Genomic DNA, 24,312 nt, shown 5'->3' on the forward strand with positions numbered 1-24,312 from the left:
CAGAGGCAGGAAACAAGAACATAAATCACTCATAAAGGGAATATTACGAAGTCAATGAATGATGCATATGGAGATGAAAGGTGGAAAGCCCTGGCAGATGGCATCCAAAAGTCACATACTCTACCTCTCTTTTTCTCTTTCCCACCCTCCCTCACGTCTCTCTTCTGTCATCCTGTGTTTCTTTTGTATATCCAAGTCTCCCAATAAACCCAGCAATCCCCAGGAGCGGATTCGACCCCTCACCAGTTTGGATCACCCACAGAGCCCCTTTTATGACCTTTCCGGTGGCCCCATCACACCCCTTGCCCGAGTGGTGGTGGAGAGAATAGCAAGAAAGGTAATTTTTAGAAGCTGTTTTAATTAATTATATATATATATATAGGGCAGTATGATTTTAAGAAATTAATACTTTTGTGCCGCATACTTTTATTCTATTACAAATATATGTTTTGAATAAATGCTGTTCTTTTGAACTTTATAATTATCAAAGAATCATTAAAAAGGTATCATGGTTTCCATTTTAAACATTTGTAAATATATTAAAATTGAAATAATTTATTTTAAATGTAGCTATTTCCCTCTATTTTTACATTTAGAATACATTTCCCATCATCTAAATTTCAACTAATTAACAAGTTACTAACTTAAAATTTTACACTAGTAATTTATTAATAATTGAAAGTTTCAGTCTTTAATCTTTAACACTAATGATTTAATAATATGAAATAATACCAAATGTAATCATTAGCAAATCTTTAATATAATATTATTTTTTATACTGTACATTATAATGTTGTGATGTCTAAATTATTAAAACTAATTGTTTATTTTACTTTAGATGGTTTATTTTTTATTTATTTAGACCAAATAATACAACATATATTGGCCACTTATCAGTTATTGGCGATCACATTGAGCATTGTGTTTTTGTGAATTTATTATTGTTTATTTCCTGTTTTTAGCATTCAGTATGAACAGCTGTGTTGTTTAATATAGCTAATGACTCGGAATCGCTGAGTCATAAAAGTCCATTTACTAAACAAACTAAAGCAATAGCTTACAAAAATATGTCAAAGCAAGCAGATGTTTCATCTCTTGTCTCACAGCTGAGAAAAATCTCATCTCTAGTCTTTTACAATCATCTGCCCTCAGAGAATCATTTTTTTGTGCGTGCGGAGCTTAGCGTGATAGTGATCAGATGGCAAATGGTGGATCTTATCAGGCTCTGTGATGTTGATCCATGTTCTTCCGATCTGCAGGGAGAGCAGTGCAATACCATGCCCGACACCATAGACGATATCGTCGCTGATATTGCTCAGGAGGAGAAGGAGGAAGGTGCGTATGGCTATGCTATCTTATCCAATTTGTAGCACCTCATTTAAAAACATAGCCACTGGACAGTTTAATGAACAAGGCAGCCAGCAGGTATCTTATAGTACAACTCTTGTGACGGTAAAGTCAAACAACAGGAAGATGAAAAATAACAATATGCTTTAGCATGGTGCACTTCAATTATGTTTATTGGCTAATGCACTCTGCCAGATAATTACCTGTGGTTTCCCTCCAGTTTCTTGTGAGAGGAAAAAAAAGGACCGGAATGAACGAAAGCTTTGCAACTTTTAAAGCTAAAGAGTGTAATTTCTATGCTACTAGCAGCTATTAGTCCTATTAGACCAGCAAGCCACAGAGGGATAAAACCAAGGACAGAATGAAAGAAAGACAGAAAGAAAAGTCAATGTTTATGGTGTCCCTATTAAAATGTACTTACCTTCAGGCCATCCTAGATGTAGATGAGTTTGTTTCATCATCAGAACAGATTCATTCTGACGGCACCCATTCACTGCTATTAAAATGTACTCACCTTCAGGCCATCCTAGATGTAGATGAGTTTGTTTCATCATCAGAACAGATTCATTCTGACGGCACCCATTCACTGCTATTAAAATGTACTCACCTTCAGGCCATCCTAGATGTAGATGAGTTTGTTTCGTCATCAGAACAGATTCATTCTGATGGCACCCATTCACTGCTATTACAATCTACTCACCTTCAGGCCATCCTAGATGTAGATGAGTTTGTTTCTTCATCAGAACAGATTCATTCTGACGGCACCCATTCACTGCTATTAAAATGTACTCACCTTCAGGCCATCCTAGATGTAGATGAGTTTGTTTCTTCATCAGAACAGATTCATTCTGACGGCACCCATTCACTGCTATTAAAATCTACTCACCTTCAGGCCATCCTAGATGTAGATGAGTTTGTTTCTTCATCAGAACAGATTCATTCTGACGGCACCCATTCACTGCAAATGGTGTACTGCTAAATTACATCTGTTCTGATTCTGTTCTATTCAACTCATCAACATCTTGACTGGCCTGATGGTGAGTACATTTTTAGCAAATTCTCATTTTTGGGTGAAGTGTTCCCTTAAGAAAGGGTTTAAAAGTGCTGCTGCTTTCCACGAACCGTGCAATGTCCTCTAATGAGTCAATCCACTCACTCATTTCCACAGCAGACAACACTCCAGAGACGTGCATCTACTCAAACTGGTCTCCGTGGTCAGCCTGTAGCTCCTCCACCTGTGATAAAGGTCGACGGATGAGACAGAGGATGCTAAAAGCGCAGCTGGACCCCAGCGTGCCCTGCCTGCATACCCAAGACTTTGAGCCCTGCATGGGGCTGGGCTGCAGCGAGGAGGGTGAGCTAGATAACACTTGTCTCCAGCTCTCCAGCGCACATAAATCTCTTTGAGGCTGATGGATTTAGGGATCACTATCTCAACAAGGAAGGTGCATAGAATAAGGGAAAGAAAACAAAATGGAGGAAGAAGGAATAAAAATGTTGTGCAGAAAAGCATGCATGAAATGCTGAGTGGAGCAAGTAGTTAATTGATCGTTTTGTTAGTGCGAGTAATGTAGAGAAATGCAAGATCTCTGTTTTCAAGGTTACGAAAACCTTATCTGACCTCAAACTGCTGCTGTGGAGTTTTATGTCTGCAATCTGCTCGAGCAGACCAAAGTATTGATTCCCTCGTTGGAGAGGTAGACGCTATAAACCATAACCATAAACTATATATCGTGGTTTATCGTTTAAAAGAATCAATAAGACATTCGCACTTTGGTAGGTTGGTCATTTGGGTCAGAGTGTAAAATCTTGGTAAGTTAAACTGTAAATAATGTTTTCTCTTTTGAATACTTGGCTGTGTTTTTTAAGATCTGTATATCGACACACATGTAAGAGCTGCACAATCCAATTCACATCGCAATAGCTGTATGGCCTTCTGTGACCGCAAGAAGTTTTCAGTATAATATAATTTTTTTTTAATATTCTAAAAAAAACATTTTTTAATAGTATGTGAATTATTTTGGTATAAATATTCCAATGTGGTTGGTATAATGTACACTATTGTATAATTTTTTTTTTTTTTTTTTTTTTTTAATAATATTTAGAAATATTCTAAATATTCGAGTTTTTTGATAATATGTGAAATACTATATGCTGTATAAAATACTGTAGAATACAATATACTGTATAAAAATATATTCAAATATTTGAAATATTCAGAACTTTGAATTACAATGTGAAGAACTGGATTGTTTTTTAGCCCACTTAACTAAAAAGGTCTGAATTTTATACTTATAAAGCGAAAAAGCATGAATACCCTTAAAGAGTAACTTTTTACATTAACAGCCCTTTTTGTTGTGCAAAACATCATTTAACTGGAGACAAAGGCAAGAATTGCTAGTTTGTATTTTCTGCTGTTTTAGTTTGAATTTGTCTTTTTCTTTTAATCTAGATACCAAAGCCACAAATATCAAAAATAATCACAATAAGATTCTTAGACATTGTCAGAGACATTTTCTCTTTTTTTTTCTTTGTCTGTCAGCATATCTGCATCGACCCATCCATCTGCCTCATCTGTACCTCTCCATCCTCCGATCCGTCTGTTTTTCCACATCACGTCTTCATTCTGTCTGCTCTGACTTGAGGCTTTTAAAGATGTTGAAGGCGGTTGTTTCTCACCAGCACCCGCTATTGATTAATAGAACCTGCATTGCTTTGCATAGACTCTCTTTTGTTTTTAATTAATGGGCCGTTAAGGGCCTGCATTGATTGATAATCCACCATCCCATTGACAGGCAGACACTGGGGCCTCTGGGGGCCCCATCAGGGCCACGTTTATTTACAGCTCTTATTAATGATTCACTTAGTTCTGCTTTATTAGGTAGTGCTTGCTGCTGGTCCCAAATGGGGTCTACACTGGAGGCAAATCTATGGAGAGTAGCCCCAAGTTCATCCATCCCATCTGATAACAAATCTATTTACAAGCTCTGCCTTAGAGATAATTGGAACAACTGAGGTGGGATAAAGCATGGCTGGATCAGTCAATGTGATCACATCTGTCAGCACTTTATAAGGGCAGAAAGGTGGAAGATATGAATGATGACCTATAGAGCATGGCAGCACTGCGAAAGGATAGAGGAGGACTGTAATCTTACAGTCTGTCGTACATAATGAAACAGGATTATGAGCAGGTAAATGCATTGAATTGCTGTATCGAAGAGGGAATATCATATATATATCTTACAAGAGGGAATATCTTACATTTTATTGTAACTGAATAAAAAATAATCAAAGTAAACAAATTTTGTGGAAAGTGATAGTTAATTGTTATTATTATTATTCTATGCATTCTATATTACTTTTGATTTTGTTGTTGAAATTATTGTTATTATCATTATGAGACGCTGAACAGTACTGAAGTTTGCAAGTGTACTGGACGTCTGTTTGCTCATACATGTATAAAAAACAATTAAACCACAAATACATTTTTGTCAAAAAATGAAATAAATAACAATATGGTCAGATTTCAATCATTTAAGCATAAATCTTGGGATCAAGCTTTTTATGAGAAATATAATTTGGGAAATGTGTGGCCTAGTGAATAGAGAGTTTGACTCCTAACCCTAAGGTTGTGGGTTCGAGTCTCGGGCTGGCAATACCAAAACTGAGGTGGCCTTGAGCAAGGGACCGAACCCCCAACTGCTCCCCGGGTGCCGCAGCATAAATGGCTGCCCACTGCTCCGGGTGTGTGTTCATGGTGTGTGTGTGTGTGTGTGTGCACTTTGTATGGGTTAAATGCAGAGCACGAGAACTGAGTATGGGTCACCATACTTGGCTGTATGTCATGCCACGTTACTGAAATGTGATCAAATGTATCTATTCACTCATCACCAGAATGTACTTTTAGGAAAGATTTTTGTGGCATACAGTACCTAATTAGCATATGACTGTGTTCTCTTCCCTAGAGGCGTCCACCTGTATGATGTCAGAGTGGATCAGCTGGTCTCCGTGCAGCGCCTCGTGTGAAATGGGCATGAGGTCCAGAGAGAGATATGTCAAGCAGTTCCCAGAGGACGGCTCCAGCTGCACGCTGCCAACCGAGGAGACAGAGAAGTGTGTGGTCAACGAGGACTGCTGTAAGTTTTATATATATATATGTATATATGTATATATGTTTTATACGAATGTTCAATATGAGTATTTAGTCAAATAACTATCCTAAAGTCTACACAAGTAATGTTAGAGACATGTTTTTGTGTGTTTCAGCTCCCAGTAGCTGCGTAGTGACCGAGTGGGCTGAGTGGGAGCCCTGCAGCGTGAGCTGTGGAGTGGGGATGAGGAGGAGAGAGCGCATGATGAAGATGGAGGCCTCAGATGGATCGCCCTGTCGAGTGCAGCTGGTGGAGGCAGAGAAGTGCATGCTGCCTGAGTGCAGTAAGTATAAAGCCACAAAATGTCAGTTCACTCAACTCAATCCAATAGCTTCTCATGGGCCAGGCAAGATCCCCCCGCTTCACCAGGTTTGATTCATTAACAGAATTCCTTTGCTGCTAGTCGATTTCTAATTAGAGCTGCTTGTCACTTGCCCCGGGGAGGGATGGACCAGCCATTCTTAAGGTCTTATTTAAATTGAGGCATCAATTTCATGCTTGGGATGGTGTAGATAGTAATTGCTAAATCCTTACTTTATTTGGCTCCATCATATTTTTTTTTAAGACAAGACATACAGAAGCAGGTAATAAACGTACATAACATAAAAATAATGTGTAGTCACATAATATGACCTTTATTTATCTGCTAAACAGCTTTCAAATTTGTGAACAGAAGTAGTATTTAAAACCTTTAATTTCAAGTTTAACATGCTACAGATTGAACCAGTGAAATAATATACATGATCAAAAAAAAAGAAAAAAAAGAAATAGTACATTATGTTCTATTACCAATACAACATTTATGTCTTTGTTTGTTAGTCTGTTTGTTTATAAATTATTTGTTTGTTCATTTATATTTTTCTATTTGTATTTATTTTTTTCATAGCAAGATTTTGTATATTTTAATCCAATCGGCACATTAAATATTACATTTGATGTTAATTATAATATGGTCTTATTTAACAACAACAACATTAATAATAATAATAATAATCAGATATTCATTTTTAACTAATTTAAATATTATTGATGTACAGTGGATGAAAAAAAACAGTATATGCATCATGGTGGTTTTGGTTTCTGAATTGTGTTTGTTTTATAACATTAATATTTTAAATATAATTTATCTGAATGGCTATACAGTATACATTTGAAACATATGCTGTAAAATACCTTTATATATATATATATATATATATATATATATATATATATATATTTTTTTATATATAAACATACACCCTTCATATAGATTATAGATACACCAAACATAAAAGATTTATAAGTATGTAACTTATTAACAGTTAATAATGTAGTTGTTAAGTTAAGGGATCGGGTTGGATTAACGGATATAAAATATGGAATGGTCGTTCAGAATAAGACATTAATATGTGCTGTATAAGCACTAATAAACAGCCAATAGGCTAGTGATATGTATGCAAGTTAACAGTGAAAATAAGTCCTTAAAAAAAGTATTACCTTATTTATACTTGCAAATGTATAATTAATATTGAATTCAGTAACAGTTTATTTTAGGGTATCTTAACTAGTTGCTTATTAGCATGCATATTACTAGAATATTAGCCATATATTAGTACTAATTAATCACATTTTAATGCCTTATCATACCTAATACCTAAACTTAACAACTACCTTACTAACTATTAATAAGCAGCAAATTAGGAATTATTTTGAGAAAAGTCGTAGTTTACAGTGAATAATTGTTCCCTATTCTAAGTAATTTTTTATGTTTAGTGTGCTTCATCAAATGACTAGTACTTTCATAAAAATACAAAAAAAACTAGTATGCACTAGATTATGTGGATTGCAAGTATATGCCATATAAATCTGCACTTGATACTGTGCACCTCTAATTTAGTATGCCTTGGGTGCATGAACAGTAGGAACTGTTCATAACTTGTGTACTTGTGTGTGTGTAGATGAGGTGGTGTGTATGCTGTCTCCGTGGTCAGACTGGGGAGAGTGCAGTGTGTCTTGCGGTGTGGGTATGCGTTCCCGTCAGCGCATGCTGAAGACGCCTGTAGAGCCCAGCCTGTGTTTAGATGAACTCGAGCAGGTTGAAAAGTGCATGCTTCCTGAATGCTGTAAGTAACACAGACACACACACCTTTATTTATACCAGACTTAGTGTTTGTATGTAAAGTTACAGACTAACCCTAATGCGATTTAATGCGAATTGAAGATGTCAATAAAGGGAGGTTTTGTGATATTTAGTTCACAAAGTATGCACAGAAACAAACAAATGGATGAAATGCTCCCTTTTTAATTCCTTCTGTTCCTCCTCCAGCCACGGACTGCATGCTGTCGGAGTGGTCGGCATGGTCTGAGTGTAATAAGTCTTGTGGGAAGGGTCACATGATCCGGTCACGGATGGTCAAGCTAGAGCCTCAGTTTGGAGGCATGCCCTGTCCCGAGACGGTCCAGAGGAAGAAATGCAAGATCCGCAAGTGCACGAGAGGTTCCCGTGCCAGCGACAAGAAGAAGAGACAGGAAGCTTCAGACAGGAGGAGAGCAAAACCGAGCAGGGAGTCTGTGGCAGAGGAAAGCTCAGGTCCAGAATTATTTAATATTTACTTATTGCAAGTTTAGCTCTCTGCCAACCAATCATTCCTGGAAGCAGGATTTTTGTCAATTGCTCATGGTTTGTGCCTCTGAATTTGACTTGAATTTGAATTTGATTTATATGAGACAGTTACTCCGAAGAAGTCTTTGCAATCTTTCATCAGTATTTAATAACATCAACAGCCCCTTAAAAACTTTTCTTGACTGATTTCACCTTGGTACAAAGCTCCCAAAGGGACATGGTGATGGAAGATATTATGAAATGGGATGGAAAAAACATTGTTCACTCAAACTTTTTGCATTGTCTCCTAAGAATATTCTCATGAGAGAATGCGCTCTTATACATAATTACTTGAATAAGCTGTCCGAAAGGGACATGGCGATGAAAAAATAAATAAAATAGGAAAATGAGAAAGGAAAAATTATATTTCAATACTTTTGTGTTCATTTGCAAAACTTTTGGGATCCCCCAGGAAATTCTGCTTTTGGTGATGAAAATAATACGAAGTGCCTGGGAAAACTGTATTTCAGTACTTTAGCAGTTTCTCTATGGAAAGCAAACGTTTTTCAAGCAAAAGCACTCTTCCTCTGTGGGAACACAAAATGTTTTGTGAGGGAATGAAAAAGCATTGAAAAATAATTTTTTATTACCATCTCACTTTCAAACAACCATTGAAATATGTCAAGATGATGCGAAATGCCTTTTTTCAAAATTCAATCAGTTCCACAGGATAAAATCAAGTTTTTTTTGTTTTGTTTTTTTATCTCATTTCACACAGAAATATGGAACATTAGAGTGGTAAAATAAGTTTCTTCTCACCCATTTGAATATAAGTTACTTTCCTTTGTGTTCCTGAAAAATTCTGAAAATGACCTTGTTTCAAAACCTAGTGAGCTGCCTACAGTGGAAGTATTTTAAGTCATCATACGTGCGCTCTTAAAAGGCAGAGAACTAATGAATCTGCTTTGATGGATACTTTGTGATCAGACTCTGAAGTTTGATTCACATGTACCATTTATTGGAGGCAATCCCGAAAAGGCACTGTAATTAGGTCTGAGACTTTAAAAAAATTATTGTTTGTAATTAATAATTTACTCATTTACCCAATATTTATGTGTTCTGTATATTTTAGGGTTACTAATGCATTTTAGGCTCATAACTCCTGTTCAAAAGTTTGGGGTCAGTACGGTTTTTAAACGTTTTTGAAAGATGACTCTTGTGCACACCAAGACTGTGTTTATTACAGTAAAAATACAGTAAAAACTGTAGTTTATGGAAATATTATTACAATTTAAAATAACTGTTTTCTATATGAATATCTTTTAGATTGACATTTATTCCTGGGATCAAGAAGCTGAATTTTCAGCACCATCACTCCAGTCTTCAGTGTCACATGATCCTTCAGAAATCATTCTAATATAGAGATTTGCTGCTCAAGAGACATTTCTTACTATCAATGTTGAAGTCGTGTTGCGTAACACTTTTGTGGAAACAATCTTTTCAGGATCCTTTGATGAATAGAAAGTTCAAAAGAACATTTATTTGAAATAGAAATCTTTTGCAAAATTATAAATGTCTTTACTGTCACTTTTGATCAATAAAGCAACAAGGCAGCTTACTGTTTTGGAACAGAGCCAATATATTTGTTATTGATCAAATTGCTCTCCTAAGCTCCCTGTAAACCTTCTGTACTGCTCATATGAATCGATCAATACATCCAATCTTTTAAAGCTCTGCTGCTCTCTATGAGCCGTAGCATCTCTTACACACACATTAACGCACATATATTGTCAGCGTATGACGAAGTGATTCAGTATGGCTACAGATGGTGATGTAGAGGATCCCATGCTCATTGTACTAGGGAAGTCTCTCTGGTCTTGCCACTTATTCCCAACATGCATAAACACACACGCTCATAAATCACCTTTAACTGTGCTGTCCCCATCAGCTGCGGAGGACACTGGTGATATTCATTCTTGACACTTTACCTTGGTCACCACCAGCCCGCTTCAGAATCCCTCCATCTTCCCCAGCTCCACCTAAATAAATCTGCTATGGGGTAATTTCATAATATGTTACATATGTTATATGTGCAGCAGCAGTATTTCCTACATGCTCACAGCAGCGTGTCTGTTAATGTATTAGCAGTAGCAAGTCTCAGTACTTGCTCTGCCACCGCAGCAGCAGTGTAGCAGATCTATTCCACCAAAACCATTACCACTAAGGTATTACCATACTAAACTCTCCTGAAGCTGTCATGACAGAAATTTATTAGTGAACTTTCCCTTTAAATGGCCAAATTCCCCCTTACACAAACCCCCCCTTGATTTTCTTTTAATCTCTTCCAGCAGCCTGCCCGATACGCCCCTGGTCCAGCTGGACGGAGTGTACCAAGCCATGCAGCGGGGGGATCCAAGAGCGTGTGATGAACGTTAAAAGGAAAGGCAAATCTTCACAGCCCAGCAACTGCAAAAACAAGAAGGAGATCCGTGCGTGCAACGTGCATCCGTGCTAAAAGTGACTCTCTATCACTGTAATACAATCACACACACCCCACCCCCCCGAAAACACATTGACTCAGCACTTAAAGTGACTGATTAGGGCAGGAACAGCATAGATTTAACCCAAGGTTTCCAGAGACGGGAATGGCGAGGGGTGTGTGTTCCAGCTTTTAGGGTTTTAGAGTAACACACACGTGGACCAGGCCTGTTATCAGTGATTAGTTTTAGATGCCTTCTTCGCGGGCGTATATACTGTATCAATGTATAACCGACACTTTTCAGTACCAACTTCACTAAAACATCAGTGTGCACTTCATTTTTAAAGACAATTACATCTTCTTTTTACTTTTATGCACAACCACCATCTTTTTGGGTAAAGGTCGGCAGTCAGAACAGATACGTAGCATTTCCTGTAAACAAAATATTGTTTTCTTCATCCCATAAATATTTTGGATGCAATCTTATATTGGGTTGTGAAGGAAAACAGGACATGATGTCGGATTGACCAGTTAATTCATACAGTGTTTGGTAAGGACAGAGGATTTTTTTTAAATAAATATATATATAGAAAATCTAGCTGAATACAGGCTTAGGGTAATGCATTGCACAGCCTATGGATAGTTTAACATTGTATGTCTGAAATAAAAAGCACAGGTAAACATGACCATTCAACCTTTTTCTTTATTTTATTTTATAAATTGTGATATATTAATTCCAAGTTGAAAATAGATTGTGACTTTTTATTGCATTATTAGATGTATAAGAGGCTAATGTTAAATATTAACTCATCTGTAGGGAAAGAAGGCATTTAAATTAGACATTTTCTTACTTTTATTGTGGAATTTTGATATATTTAGCTTCAAAAAGTCTTGCCAAAGTCAATTGTGGATTTTCTTCTTTTTCTCTGTTGTTCTTCTCTACCTTCCTTTCTTTCTTTTCACTCATATTCTGCTTTTTTAGAATAAATCTTTCCAACAAAAATGTCTGTGACTACATGTTTTGGATTGCTCATTGCCTCAAACACACATATTGCCTTATAATCTTTCCTGATCTAGGCTCTCTGTATTACCACTAGGGGGAGACAGAGACTAAAGTTGCGATACATAATTACGTCGTAAATTCGTCACCAAGTGGCATAACAATTCAATTGCTCGATAAACATGGCAGCTGGATGAAACCTTAAAGGAATAAGTCAGCCAAAAATTATCATTCACATTATTTTTTCTTTCTTCACATCTGTCATAGCGTCTTTTTAGTGTTCTATAGACGACAGAACGTCATGTGGATTTTGAATGTAAACTATATTTCAGTTTTAGATATATATTTAGATATAAATATCTGATTTCGTGCTTTTAACTTGTTTAGATTTGGTTTTGGCAATGGATAGCTGGCAAAAACGGTCTGATAGCTCTGTGAGGCAAGGATGTGTCATAGCCTGTTTTCTTTAGCTTATTACACTTTGGAAAAATCACAAGCGTCGAGCTGAAGTGTTGCTCTGTTAACGTTGGTGTTGTACATTTATTTAGGTTTGAACTCGCCTTTTAAACATTTATTGAAACTCCTAGTGTGATTTGGTTCGACAAGTGTGCGGTAAACGGCCCAGAGGCTTTATACTCTGAACACAGGAGATTTCCCTCTCTTCCTAAACATGATGGGAGCAATTTATTGTTAGAACGCATCATGTCTCGGCGAGTACTGAAATTAATTAAACTGGGCCAAACACAGCAGCTTGGTAGTCATGGTAACACGCGCTGAAGCATTAATATTTCTCACACATGAAACGACCGGGCAGTGGATTTAAGACCTACTGAAAAAGTTTGGCTTATGAATTATTAATGAGACGTGAAGTTTCACAGGTGGCCTGCTTCAATATACTTAATATCAATGTGGTCAGTTTATCTATTAAACCAGAGCGCCATAATATATGGGAGAGGAAAAAAAGCATTTTCAACTAAAATGATGTTTATATGTTTTTTTTTTTTTTTTTTTTACATATCATGGTAACCATAAATCTACCATGGCTTTGCTACACTGACCATAGTATTTGTAGTACTGTGGTTATACAAATGTAATCAATATGCCAAAAAAAAACAAAAAAAAAACATGGTAAGTACAGTTTTACTACAATAAAGCCATGATTAATTTTCATAAGGGATGGGGAAACTGCTGTTTACTGTGCTTCTGAAGCCTGAATTGTTCACATTTGTGTAGCTGCTGAAGGCTTTTCAATCCACCGAAAGGGGTGGAGCCGACTGCTATATACAGTAAGTTGGCTCTGAGTGCTATTTTGTCCGAATCTGACGTGACAGTTATTGACAGTCTGTGTAACCCTTGTTCCCTTATCTCAGAGAACCAAGGTTATGTTTGTAAATGGAGCATTCCCTTTCCAACTGTCTCTCCTGTTGCATCGCTGATGCTTATGGAGAATATGTCCAAAAGTGCCGTGCTATAAGCAAGTGCAGAACAAAAAGCACAAAAGAGCTGCTTTGAGTGCCTAAATGGTCCAGAGCACTCAACATACACTCTAAAATCCCAAACTGGACATAGTGGATTAGGACCATGCTTACCTTCTGAATTTGGTAGTGCTAGAAGGATGGTGACTTGTGCTCTGAATGGAGTGGAGAGCACTTTCAGCACATCGCCGTATATTGGTTTGAGGATGTCTTTACAGTCATTAGGCCCAAACTCAAGACAGGAAGCACTGACTGACAGTACTTGCAGGTCACCTACTTGCTTGTCTGATGCTTAAGCCGGAAGGAGGATGGTTTTAAGGGACAGGTGCCGCAAGTCGGCCGACTGGAGGACCCCAAAGTGGACCTGAGGATTATAGGTAAGTCCCAAATCCACACAGAATGAGGACAAGGTGGAAATCTCAGAGCTCTCCTAATAAACTTAATGACTAAGTCATTTCTGCTGGTCATAGTCTGCCGCATATACTTTGAGCATAGAAGGGTTGTGCCCCTTATCCAGCTACTCTTGTAGAACAGTTAGAATGGAGGACATGTTGCAAAAGGATGGGTCCTCGTTCCACACTGCACACCAGTCAGAGAAAGCTGGTTGCTGCAAATACTCCCATTAAGGGGCCAAGCATGAAGGCTCCACAGCTCTGCCCGGGGATTTGCAAGAAAAGGTCCGTCCAGAGTGGTACTGGCTATAGTTGGCCAGAGCATCTCACTGTTTTGAAAAGTAAATTGGGCAGTGGAAGTTGTCCACCTCCACATTGCCCCTGGACACCATGTCTATCCCTTGGTTCAGTTTGCCTGGCACACAAACTGCTCTCAGTAAGAGGAGAGTGCACTGTGCCCTTAAAAGGAGGCGCCGAGCCAAGCTGTGAATGGAGCGTGACCTGAGACCACCTTGGTGATTGATAAGAGCTACCACCGTCATGTTGTCCAAACGTACCAGGACATGGTGCCCCTGCAGGAGAGTTTTCAGGGCTAGAAAAGTCGTAGGCGAGTAGGCGTTGCTCTAGGTTTGACAAGGAGGAATTCAAGATTCCTTTCCTGTAATAAAACAATAAAGTTCACTTGAATTGATGTTATTTATCTATCTGAATTTGAACTAAATTTAATTCTAAACTGAAAGTATGGGATGTTCAGCATAATCAAATATCTAAATTAATGCATAATCAATATTTGTGATCAGTTCTTAATTAGGAATAGTCTAAATTTAATAATCACTTGAAATTGGAGTAAGATTAAACACAGAGCTAGACTAAAATGTTAACTAAATCTTGATAAACTAAGTGTGCAAGTTAAATACCCACACGCATTATTCCTTCACCCACGCCATTGGATTCTGTCGTTGGACTACTTGGGTGGACCTTACATTCCTTAAGATTCCCAACTCTAGAAAAACAGTAAAAGTACGTCTGAACCATATGTCATGTACAACAGAACACTGTCATACGGTGAGTCAGTTCAAGTTTCCTGACAGTGTTAAATGCTACAAAATTATTACTTGGTTTTCAATGAAATTGGTTTCTTTCAGAGGTTTTTCCTCTGCATTCAGTTTTATTTGAAGGTTTTCCAGAGGTTGTGACCCTTCTTTACAGAGCATGTTACTGTCCATGGGTTGGTAGAGACAGCCTTGATGTGTGGGGAAAAAATGTGGATGAGTTTTACATTATATAGGTCTATGGAGGGGTTGCGTGTGGGCAGGGCCTGCACGTTATTATAAAATGATGGAAACCATGGGAACATAATGGTCGTACTGTGGAAAGACCATGAAGCAGAGAATAATGTGCAGGGTACAAGGTGTTGAGATGTTGGTAATCCATGAAACACATTTTAGAAAAATTATCTGCATCTATATGTACATAAAAGATGTTTCCTTGAGCCTTTTGTGAATTGTATGCTCAATTGCAAGAAATGAAGAATAGCAAAATTAGTATTCTGGGTTTTCAAATGTCACAATGCATTTCACAAAAACAAAATTTGAAATGTTAATCTTTAGGCATTGGACAGAAGGCCATTCAATCCCTTGAGAACAACAGAACGCAATTCTACTTTTATAATCAATTCAAAAAGGTGCCACAAACAGCCCGAAGCAAGAAAGGAAAATATATGGATTGTGTCTTCTGCTGCATGTTTAGATGTTGTGTATTCAGGTTGAGTTTTTCTTTGTTTAATGTACAGACTGCCCCTGAATGTTTGCAGCATTACCTGTGATGAAAGTGACCAGTAAAACAATGCTGACAGCGGTACATTCTGCACTCACGTGTGATGGGAATTCAGGTTTTTTTTTAGAAAAACAAAGGAGCACGAAGAGCTATCCTTCATACAATACCTTGTGTTCAATTTGAGTATCTTGCATTAGTAGACTTTTAAATTATTATATTGGCATGTTATTGTAAATATAGGCCTATATATTCTATTCACAAAATTATCAGTCATTCAGAGTTGAAGATACGTCCTTGTTGTCTGTTCAGTAGTTGTCTGTTCATTCTGAGTCAGTAAGCTGATGAGTCAGGAACGACATATTGTGAAGCACCTAGGTCTTTTCAGCTGAATCGTAAAAGGATTCAGTACTCTTTAACGTAAGTTGTAGCCATCTGGTGGTCAAACCGCTAATGATTTGCAACTGCAACTTGATGGATTTATCACAAACACTTCCCTTTCACAAGATGTTAATTAATGGTTCCTAGATTTATTTATGTTTTTAACAGCTGTTTGGTCTCTCATTCCGACGACACAGTAGAGGATCCATTGGTGAGCAAGTGATGCTAAACTTTTTCAAATATGTCCTGATGAAGAAACTAACTCATCTACATTTTGTATGGCCTGTGAGTGTGTACATTTTCAGCAAATTTTCATATTTGGTTGAACTTTTCCTTTAAGTTGTGGTCACATTTACTACTGGCAAATTTTCACGGTCGAAATTCAGTTATTTTAGGAATCCATGTGATTGTGATCCCCTTGAAGATTTCTTGACGAGTTGTTCAGACAAATTCACAGACGAAATTGACCTACAAAACCCTGCTTGGTTTGAAAGTGACTTGTGTGTGTGCAGTGCTTTATACATTGCAAGAATTTAAAAAACCTTTTTGCAACGGCCATGTATGGTGTCCCATACCCGGAATTTGTGTATTTTTCCCGTCCAAGTGCACACGCGGAGCAGTTAGTAGTGAACACACACACACCTGGAGCAGTGGACAGCTCTACCGCTGCACTTGGTGAGCAATTGGGTTTTCGGTGCCTTGTTCAAAGGCACCTCAGTTTTTAATAATGAAGGTTAAAGAGAGCGCTGGACATTCACTCCCCCCACCCACAATTTTTGGCAGTGCTGAGACTCAAACCCACAACCTTCGGCCTATAAGTCCAGCTTAGTCCACAATTGTCCCCAACTGTTATTCTTTTAGCAAAATTGTAGGCATAATTTTGCTAAATTGAGTGCACCTTTAGATGGACAATGCTTCAGATGTCACATTCCTTTGACAAAAATAAATCAAACTCTTAAATTCGAGTCGAACATAACATCGCTAATTATTAACCCAAGAACCTCTCCGACTGTCTGAGTTAACAAATCATTAAGACCTGTTTTGTGAATCGTATCAAGCTGTTCATTAAAAAGATCTAAACCTGTTCTACATGAACATCTAAAATGGTATTGGCTGTATGAATTCTGTGGTCGCCTGTGTTCTTCTGTTCAATGTATAAGTCAGTTAACCTTCATTGTTGTATCTTTTCCTTAGAACTCTCGCTGCTGCTCTTGAATGCTTCAATCTTTACAAATCTGATAAGAAATGCAGAAAAATCAATGTCATATCCAGACATGGCCAAACATGTTTTCTGGTGCAAGACTTTTAGCGGTTTTATTTCGCTCAACCAGCTGCTGGCGTTTGAGTCAAGCACAGAGGAGAACATTTATTTTTGGCACAGGGAAGCGGAGGGACTTCAAGATGACTTTAACTCTTTCTTTTTACATGTTTATTTGTTTATTCAAATACTCGTGCATATAATGCATCTCCCACATGACTGGTGATTTTTATGTTTTTGTGATTCTCCATATAGGACTGCAGTGGCTTCAATTGCATCCTTTATCACACGTATACAGGGTGGCACAGAACATAAAGGCCTGAACCATTATTAAACTCGGCTAAAAAGAGAACAGCTATTATATCTTTATTGCTGTTAGTGCAATTGCTTCAAACCTCTCATTAATACACACTGTAAAAGTAGGAGCTACAGTTATGAGAATATCATCAAAACTTTGATTTATTTCACTAATTCCATTTAAAAAGTGAAACTTGTATATTATATTCATTCATTACACACAGACTGATATATTTCAGCTGTTTATTTCTTTTAATTTTGATGATTATAGTTGACAACTAAGGAAATCTAATATAAAAATTAAAAATCTAATAGGAAAATTAGAATATTACACAAGACCAATATAAAGAAAGGATTTTTAGAAGTCTTGGCCAACTGAAAAGTATGAAAATGAAAAGTTTGAGCATGTACAGCACTCAATACTTAGCTGGGGCTCCTTTTGCCTGAATTGCTGCAGCAATGCGTGTGGCATGGAGTCAATCAGTCTGTGGCATTGCTCAGGTGTTATGAGAGCCCAGGTTGCTCTGATAGTGGCCTTCAGCTCTTCTGCATTCTTGGGACTGGCATATCACATCTTCCTCTTCACAATACCCCATAGATTTTCTGTGGGGTTAAGGTCAGGTGAGTTTGCTGGCCAGTTAAAAACAGGGATACCATGGTCCTTAAACCAGGTACTGGTAGCTTTGGCACTGTGTGCAGGTGCCAAGTCCTGTCCATGAAGTTGGTCAGCAGTAGGAAGCATGAAGTGCTCTAAAACTTACTGTTATACGGCTGTGTTGACCTTGGACCTCAGAAAACACAGTGGACCAACACCAGCAGATGACATGGCACTGCAAACCATCACTGACTGTGGAAACTTTACACTGGACCTCAAGCAACGTCGATTGTGTGCCTCTTCTCTCTTCCTCCAGACTTTGGGACCCTGATTTCCAAAGGAAATGCAAAAATTACTTTCATCAGAGAATATTTGGATCACTCAGCAGCAGTCCAGTGCTTTTTGTCTTAAGACGCTTCTGACGCTGTCTGTTGTTCAAGAGTGGCTTTACACAAGGAATGTGACAGCTGAAACCCATGTCTTGCATACGTCTGTGCGTAGTTGTTCTTGAAGCACTGACTCCAGCTGCAGTCCAATCTTTGTGAATCTCCCCCACATTTTTGAATGGGTTTTGTTTCACAATCCTCTCCAAGGTGCGGTTATCCCTATTGCTTGTACACATTTTTCTACCACATCTTTTCCTTCCCTTCATCTCTGTATTAATGTGCTTAGACACAGAGCTCTGTGAAAAGCCAGCCTCCTTTGCAATGACCTTTTGTGTCTTGCCCTCCTTGTGCAAGGTGTCAGTGGTCGTCTTTTGGACAACTGTCAAGTCAGCAGTCTTCCCCAAGATTGTGTAGCCTACAGAACTAGACTGAGAGACCATTTAACGTCTTTGCAGGTGTTTTGAGTTAATTAGCTGATTAGAGTGAGGCACCAGGTGTCTTCAATATTGAACCTTTTCACAATATTCAAATTTTCTGAGATACTGAATTTGTGCTTATCCTTAGTTGTAGAGTATTGAAAATCTCTGAATATTAGCATTCTTTGTTCTGTTCTATTCATTTCAGGCCTGTTTAGTTCTGTTCTATTCTACTTTATTTTTCTTTTCAATTTGTTTGATTCTGTTATTAATTTAAAAAAAAATGTTTTATGGTAACACTTTTGTTTTAAGACCCTATTCTCACTATGAACTAGTTGCTTATTAGCATCCATATAACTATCATATTGGCTGTTTATTAGTATACTAGTTTATTAGTATACTAAAGCATATATTAATGCCTTATTCTGCATAACTTTATTTTAGATCCCCTAATCCGACCTCATCTCTAAATTTAACAACTACCTCATTAACTATTAATAATCAGCAAATTAGTTTTATTGTGGGAAAAGTCGTAGTTAAAAGTGAATTAGTGTTCCCATAAGTGTTACCCTTTTTTATTATATTCAGTTGTTTTATTATATTGTTCTGTTTTGGATTGCACTCTGGTTTTTCATTCTATTCTACTCTATTTGGTTCAGTTTTTATCTGTTATATTGTTACATGGTGTGTATGTGCAGTTTTGATGGGTTAAATGCAGAGCATGCATTCTGAGTATGGGTCACCATACTTGGCTGTATGTCATGTTACTTGTTCTGTTTCATTTGTTCAATTATGTTTTGGGTCTTTCTGTTATTTTTGCTTTCATTGTGTTCTTTGTTTGTGTTTGTGTGTGTGTGTGTAACGTAGGGAGGCATAAACAACACAGTAGTGGATCCAAGTGCAGGCATTTATTAGAATGGTGGTTAAAACTGACAGGGTCAAACAACAGCAACAGTGAGAAATTAGAGAAATCCACAAAACAGGCAAAGGTTATAGGGCAGGCAGCAAACAACAAATAATCAGAAACAGTCCAGTGTCAAAAACAAGGCAAGGCAACAAGGAACAAGAAACACACTGGAGCTAGTGAACGCTACAGGCTGGCAAGTACTGAGCAATGAATGAATGGATACCCAGGCTATAAATAGGATGAGACTGACGAGGTAACAAGACACAGATGAATTCAATCAGTGATGACGAATCCAGCAAAGGATTATGGGAAATGTAGACTGTGAGAGTGACAAAATCAGGGGTGCCGTGTCCTCTAGTGGAGTTCATGAGCACTCCAGCTGGAGTTTGTTTCAAGTTTGTTTTAATTTTATTGATCTGATTTGTTTGTTCAATTGCATTTTGGTTCTTTTCTTTTCTGTTTACTTCTGTTTTTTTTCTATTGATTCAGTTTCTGTTCTTTTATAACTTTGCTTTGTTTTTCAGTTCTGTTCTGTTGTTCTTTTCCAGTCTGATATACTATTCGATTTCATTTAGGTTCTATTCTGTTCTATTCCAATTAGTCTAAAGTTGATTAAACTAATGTCCTGGAGTTTCTGTTATGTATCTTTATATATCCATGTATCCTACTTAAAGAGCCCTGTGTTTAAATGTGCATGTGTATGCATGCATTTCTAACGATGGCACATCCTTGTGTTTTTACAGATCACTGTATGGTATTGCACTCTATTAAAGTTTAATAAGTAAGTGTTCAGGGAGGCAGGGGACAGTCAAGTCTTCCTGCTGCTCTTCCCTGTGAATGCCACCATAGTTAAGACATCTTTTATTCATGTGTTGACTTTTTCTAGAGTCTTTGTACTCCATTATGTCAGATCCCACTGAGCATCACCTTCACTAGCCACTCTGCTCAAGATTCATACTGCTTAGTTGTCACATGCATATCTTTGTTTAAAAAAATACAGGACTAGGAAAACAGCATTCGTCTATGATGTGCAACATGCTACTTGGTTGGTTTATGGGGAGTGACTTTCTCATTCTAGACTAGAGTATTTGATTTAACAAAGTGTATCTAATTCAGAATGATTCATCAATATTGTTCATCCAGAAGATAAAGGGTCACTTGTTAAACATGTGCCATTCACTTGCAGAATACAAGCTTCTGGAGGGCACGTGAGTCTGATTTAGTGAATTTATGTAAATGGGTGCAGAGTCAGTGGTTGTTTTGTAGGCAAACATCAATGCCTTGAATTTCATGCAAGCAGCTATTAGTAGACAGTGCAAATTGATGAACAGAGGTGTGCATGGGCTCTTTTTGGCTCATTAAAAACTACTCTTACTGCTGCATTCTGGATTAATTGTAAAGGTTTGATGGAACTGGCTGGAAGAGTGTTGCAATAGTCCAGCCTGGACAGAGCAAGAGCTAGAACAAGGAGTTGTGTAGCATGTTCTGATCGAAAGGGCCTGATCTTCCTAATGTGCTTCTTGTCTTCCCTGCCATCCCAACTCTACAGCATGAATTCTCTATCCAGCTATGCTCTTCTACAATTTCCCCATCATCTTCAGTCAGAAATCTTGGTGTAACCTTTGATGACCAGTTGACCTTCAAAGACCACATTGCAAAGACTGCTCGATCTTGCAGGTTTGCATTGCACAACATCAGAAAGATCAGGCCCTCTTTGACGGAGCATGCTCCTCAACTTCTTGTCCAGGCCCATGTAATTTCTAGGCCCATGTCATTTCTAGGCTGGACTACTAATACTTTTCTGGCTTGACTTCCATCAAGCACAATCAAACTTCTAAAAATGATTCAGAATGGAGCGGCATGACTGGTCTTCATCTAACCCAAAAGAGCCCATGTTACACCTCTCTTTATCTACTTGCACTGGCTACCGGCTGCAGCTTGCATCAAGTTCAAGACATTGATGCTTGCATATAGAACAGCCACAGGGTCAGCACCCCCCTACTTCCACTCACTATTACGAATCTACATCCCTTCCAGAAGTCTGAGATCCACTAGTGAGTGACGCCTCGTGGTACCACCACACAGAGAGGCTCAAAATCACTTTCCAGAACATTCTCGTTCACCATTCCTGGCTGGTGGAATGATCTTCCCACCCCTATCCGGAATGCTGAATCCCTGACAATTTTCAAGCGACAGCTGAAAACTCATCTCTTTCGAAATTACTTGGCTTCATCGTAAAAAAAAAAAAAAAAGAAAGTTATCCTGATTTATTCCTTCTATTTCTAGCTTGTACTTATTTGACCAGTGTTTAAACTTGGTATTACAAGCACTACTTGTGTCTGTTTGCCTCTTTGAGTAGAATCACTTTATGTACCCCCCAATTGTAAGTCACTTTGGATAAAAGCATCTACAAAATGACTAAATGTAATGTTGTCTATGGCAAATCTGCAGGAACAGGCAGTTCTAACAATGTGGTCTATGAAGTTCAGCTGATCATCAGTCACAACTCCGAGGTTCCTGGCCTGTCCTGGAAGGTGTTATGCTTATCAGAAAAATCGGACAAAAACACTTGTGAAGGACATCACTGGTTTGCAGTGTGATCAGAAGGTACAATTTTTTTAATTTAAAAGTTATCTCCATATTCCATATTGGGTTCTGAGCAGGGCTACTGAACCCTCAAAAGATAGCTTTTTTTATGAATTAAAAAGTAACCCATTTTTTCAAACTTTGATAATAATACAACTCATTATTTGTTTCCCAGGCATTTACATTTGACGTTTTGTGTTCCATGCCATTTATTCCATACATTTTCTTTACTTGGTATTAAAAAGGTCTAAAACCTGCAGAAACCCTGCAAAGCAGAACAGAAATGGATGAAAAGCCTTTGTGGAAGTTTCATGATTCACTGAATGAATTTCGAGTAAGGTGAACTCAAGGCTGAACTTTAATAAAAATGTGATTCAGTCCTCACCACAAATGCAACAAGACGCATTTGTTTGATAATATTTGCAGAAGAAATGACCCCGTCTGTCTGGCTATTTTCTTCTTTTCCTCCCAGATTTTTGTTTAGACTGCATTATCCAACACTGATTTTTAAATGAACGCAATCATCACCCGGTAGCGTTGTAAATTATTCTGTCATCACTCACTTTTGTTGAATAAGCTGTAACAGCGTAACCAAAAATAGCATGCATTCTATGCCGCATCCTTAAGAGATTTCACAAATGCCAACATATGCCATAGTACTGATGCTGAGGTGACATTTTAAAAGGTAACAGCATCAGTTTGAAAAATGACTTAACGTGATATTTTATTACACACAATTAAAGAAGGATTGTTTTCGAGAAATCAAGGCAGAACATCGTGGGTTTATTTAACGAGTTACCATAGAAATATTCTGTAAAGAATTCCAGCCATGAGTACATCTTGAATAGATCTTTTAATAATATTACATTTTTAAAGACAATAACATTTCACCCATACAAACAAGAGAAGAAAAATTCTCTAAACGTAATTATTTTTAGCATTTTTATTTTGAAAATAAACCATGCAAGCATCAACAAATTGACTCCTCGTGTTAATTATGTCATATTGCATAGTGGACGCAGCTGCTCTGACATACTTCAGCAGCCATTATTTATTTCTTTAACCTCATTACGGATGACACAAACGGCTCCATTGGCAGAGGGGCTGTTGCCATAGTAACAGAGTGCAAAAGCGCCACATTGACCTCCTATGGGACATGGCCTTTGTAAGTTTTTATTCTGTTATACACATGGTCAAGTGATCACCGTGGACATGCGGCCTACATGATGTAATATGTCAGTGTACCCGCGGCATGATGTCATTGGTCAGTGAGAGCAGAAACGTTTGACCTGATCAAGTTGCTCTTAGAGGGGCAGATGCCTTGTTTGTTTCACTCTAATGTGTGATTTATGAAGTAGTTGAATAGACAGACTCTGTGTTACCATCTTTATTTGTTCTTCAGAGGGCTTGACTGTAATGACAAACATTTTGGCAAGTTTCAAACCAAAGGCCATAATCATGTGACAGTCAGGCACCTTGGATTTTATTGATGATAAACAAGAAGCCCGCTGGCATTCTGGGAAATACTGTGGCTTGTGATTTGTACCTGCTTAGAATCTGGTAACTTTTCTAGTTGAAGAATCTTAAAGGCACAGTTCACCCAAAGAAGAAAATTTGAAATTTAATTAAATCGAGTTTGGTTTACATCACAAAGCTGAACTGATATTCCTGTAACTGTTGTGCAGTGGCTCACTTGAGCTCTGATACGACATTTTAAGCATATTGTCTACTGCAGTGGATTGATGGTATACTGTGCCTTAAATGCACACATTGTTTTTTAAGCCTTCTGTTTTTGTGCCTTTGGAGCTGCTGAGAGAGGAGCAAATGCAATCTCAAAGAAACCTGAATTACATCATGAATTCCATTTGGACATATAGTATTTATGCCATGAAAGATGATCAAGTGCATAGAGATCAAAGCAGCACTACAGAGCGCTTTTAACTGTAATCTATGTGAAATGTGAAATCTTTCCTATGTGAAAATACAAATCAAGTTACTGTAAAAATCTGTAAAAAAAGGTTTAATACTATATATATATATATATATATATATATATATATATATATATATATATATATATATATATATATATATATATATACATACATTTTTTTCATTTTTAAATAAATAAATATATATATGGCCAGTATAGTAGTCTCGCACCTAGTGAGAAGTACTGGTGTGGCTTCAGTATTGTGAAAAAAATTGGTTGCCGAAACCATTGTAGGAAAAAATATTCAGTTATTCAATGAGAGGAGGTGTAATAACAGAAGGGTTACCCAGGC

The 24,312-nt window shown here is 37.6% G+C and overlaps 1 protein-coding gene across 2 annotated transcripts in view; it reads left to right on the top strand.

Annotated features, from left to right (window-relative positions):
- The window catches only part of LOC127946997 (spondin-1), a 51,555-nt gene extending 39,989 nt beyond the window's left edge, over nucleotides 1-11,566 (top strand). Inside the window, exons 9-16 of one of the 2 annotated variants that reach the window (XM_052543873.1) lie at nucleotides 197-337; nucleotides 1,260-1,335; nucleotides 2,519-2,701; nucleotides 5,313-5,483; nucleotides 5,614-5,781; nucleotides 7,439-7,603; nucleotides 7,807-8,070; nucleotides 10,434-11,566. In XM_052543873.1, the coding sequence (XP_052399833.1) occupies nucleotides 197-337; nucleotides 1,260-1,335; nucleotides 2,519-2,701; nucleotides 5,313-5,483; nucleotides 5,614-5,781; nucleotides 7,439-7,603; nucleotides 7,807-8,070; nucleotides 10,434-10,597 (1,332 nt within the window). In that variant the 3' untranslated portion in view covers nucleotides 10,598-11,566. Of the gene's footprint in view, nucleotides 1-196; nucleotides 338-1,259; nucleotides 1,336-2,515; nucleotides 2,702-5,312; nucleotides 5,484-5,613; nucleotides 5,782-7,438; nucleotides 7,604-7,806; nucleotides 8,071-10,433 lie in introns of both variants that reach the window. The other variant, XM_052543872.1, reaches the window with a different exon arrangement.
- The last annotated feature ends 12,746 nt before the right edge of the window (nucleotides 11,567-24,312 follow it).

The sequence above is a fragment of the Carassius gibelio genome, chromosome A25 (genome assembly GCF_023724105.1).
Source record: "Carassius gibelio isolate Cgi1373 ecotype wild population from Czech Republic chromosome A25, carGib1.2-hapl.c, whole genome shotgun sequence".
NCBI lineage: Eukaryota > Metazoa > Chordata > Actinopteri > Cypriniformes > Cyprinidae > Carassius > Carassius gibelio.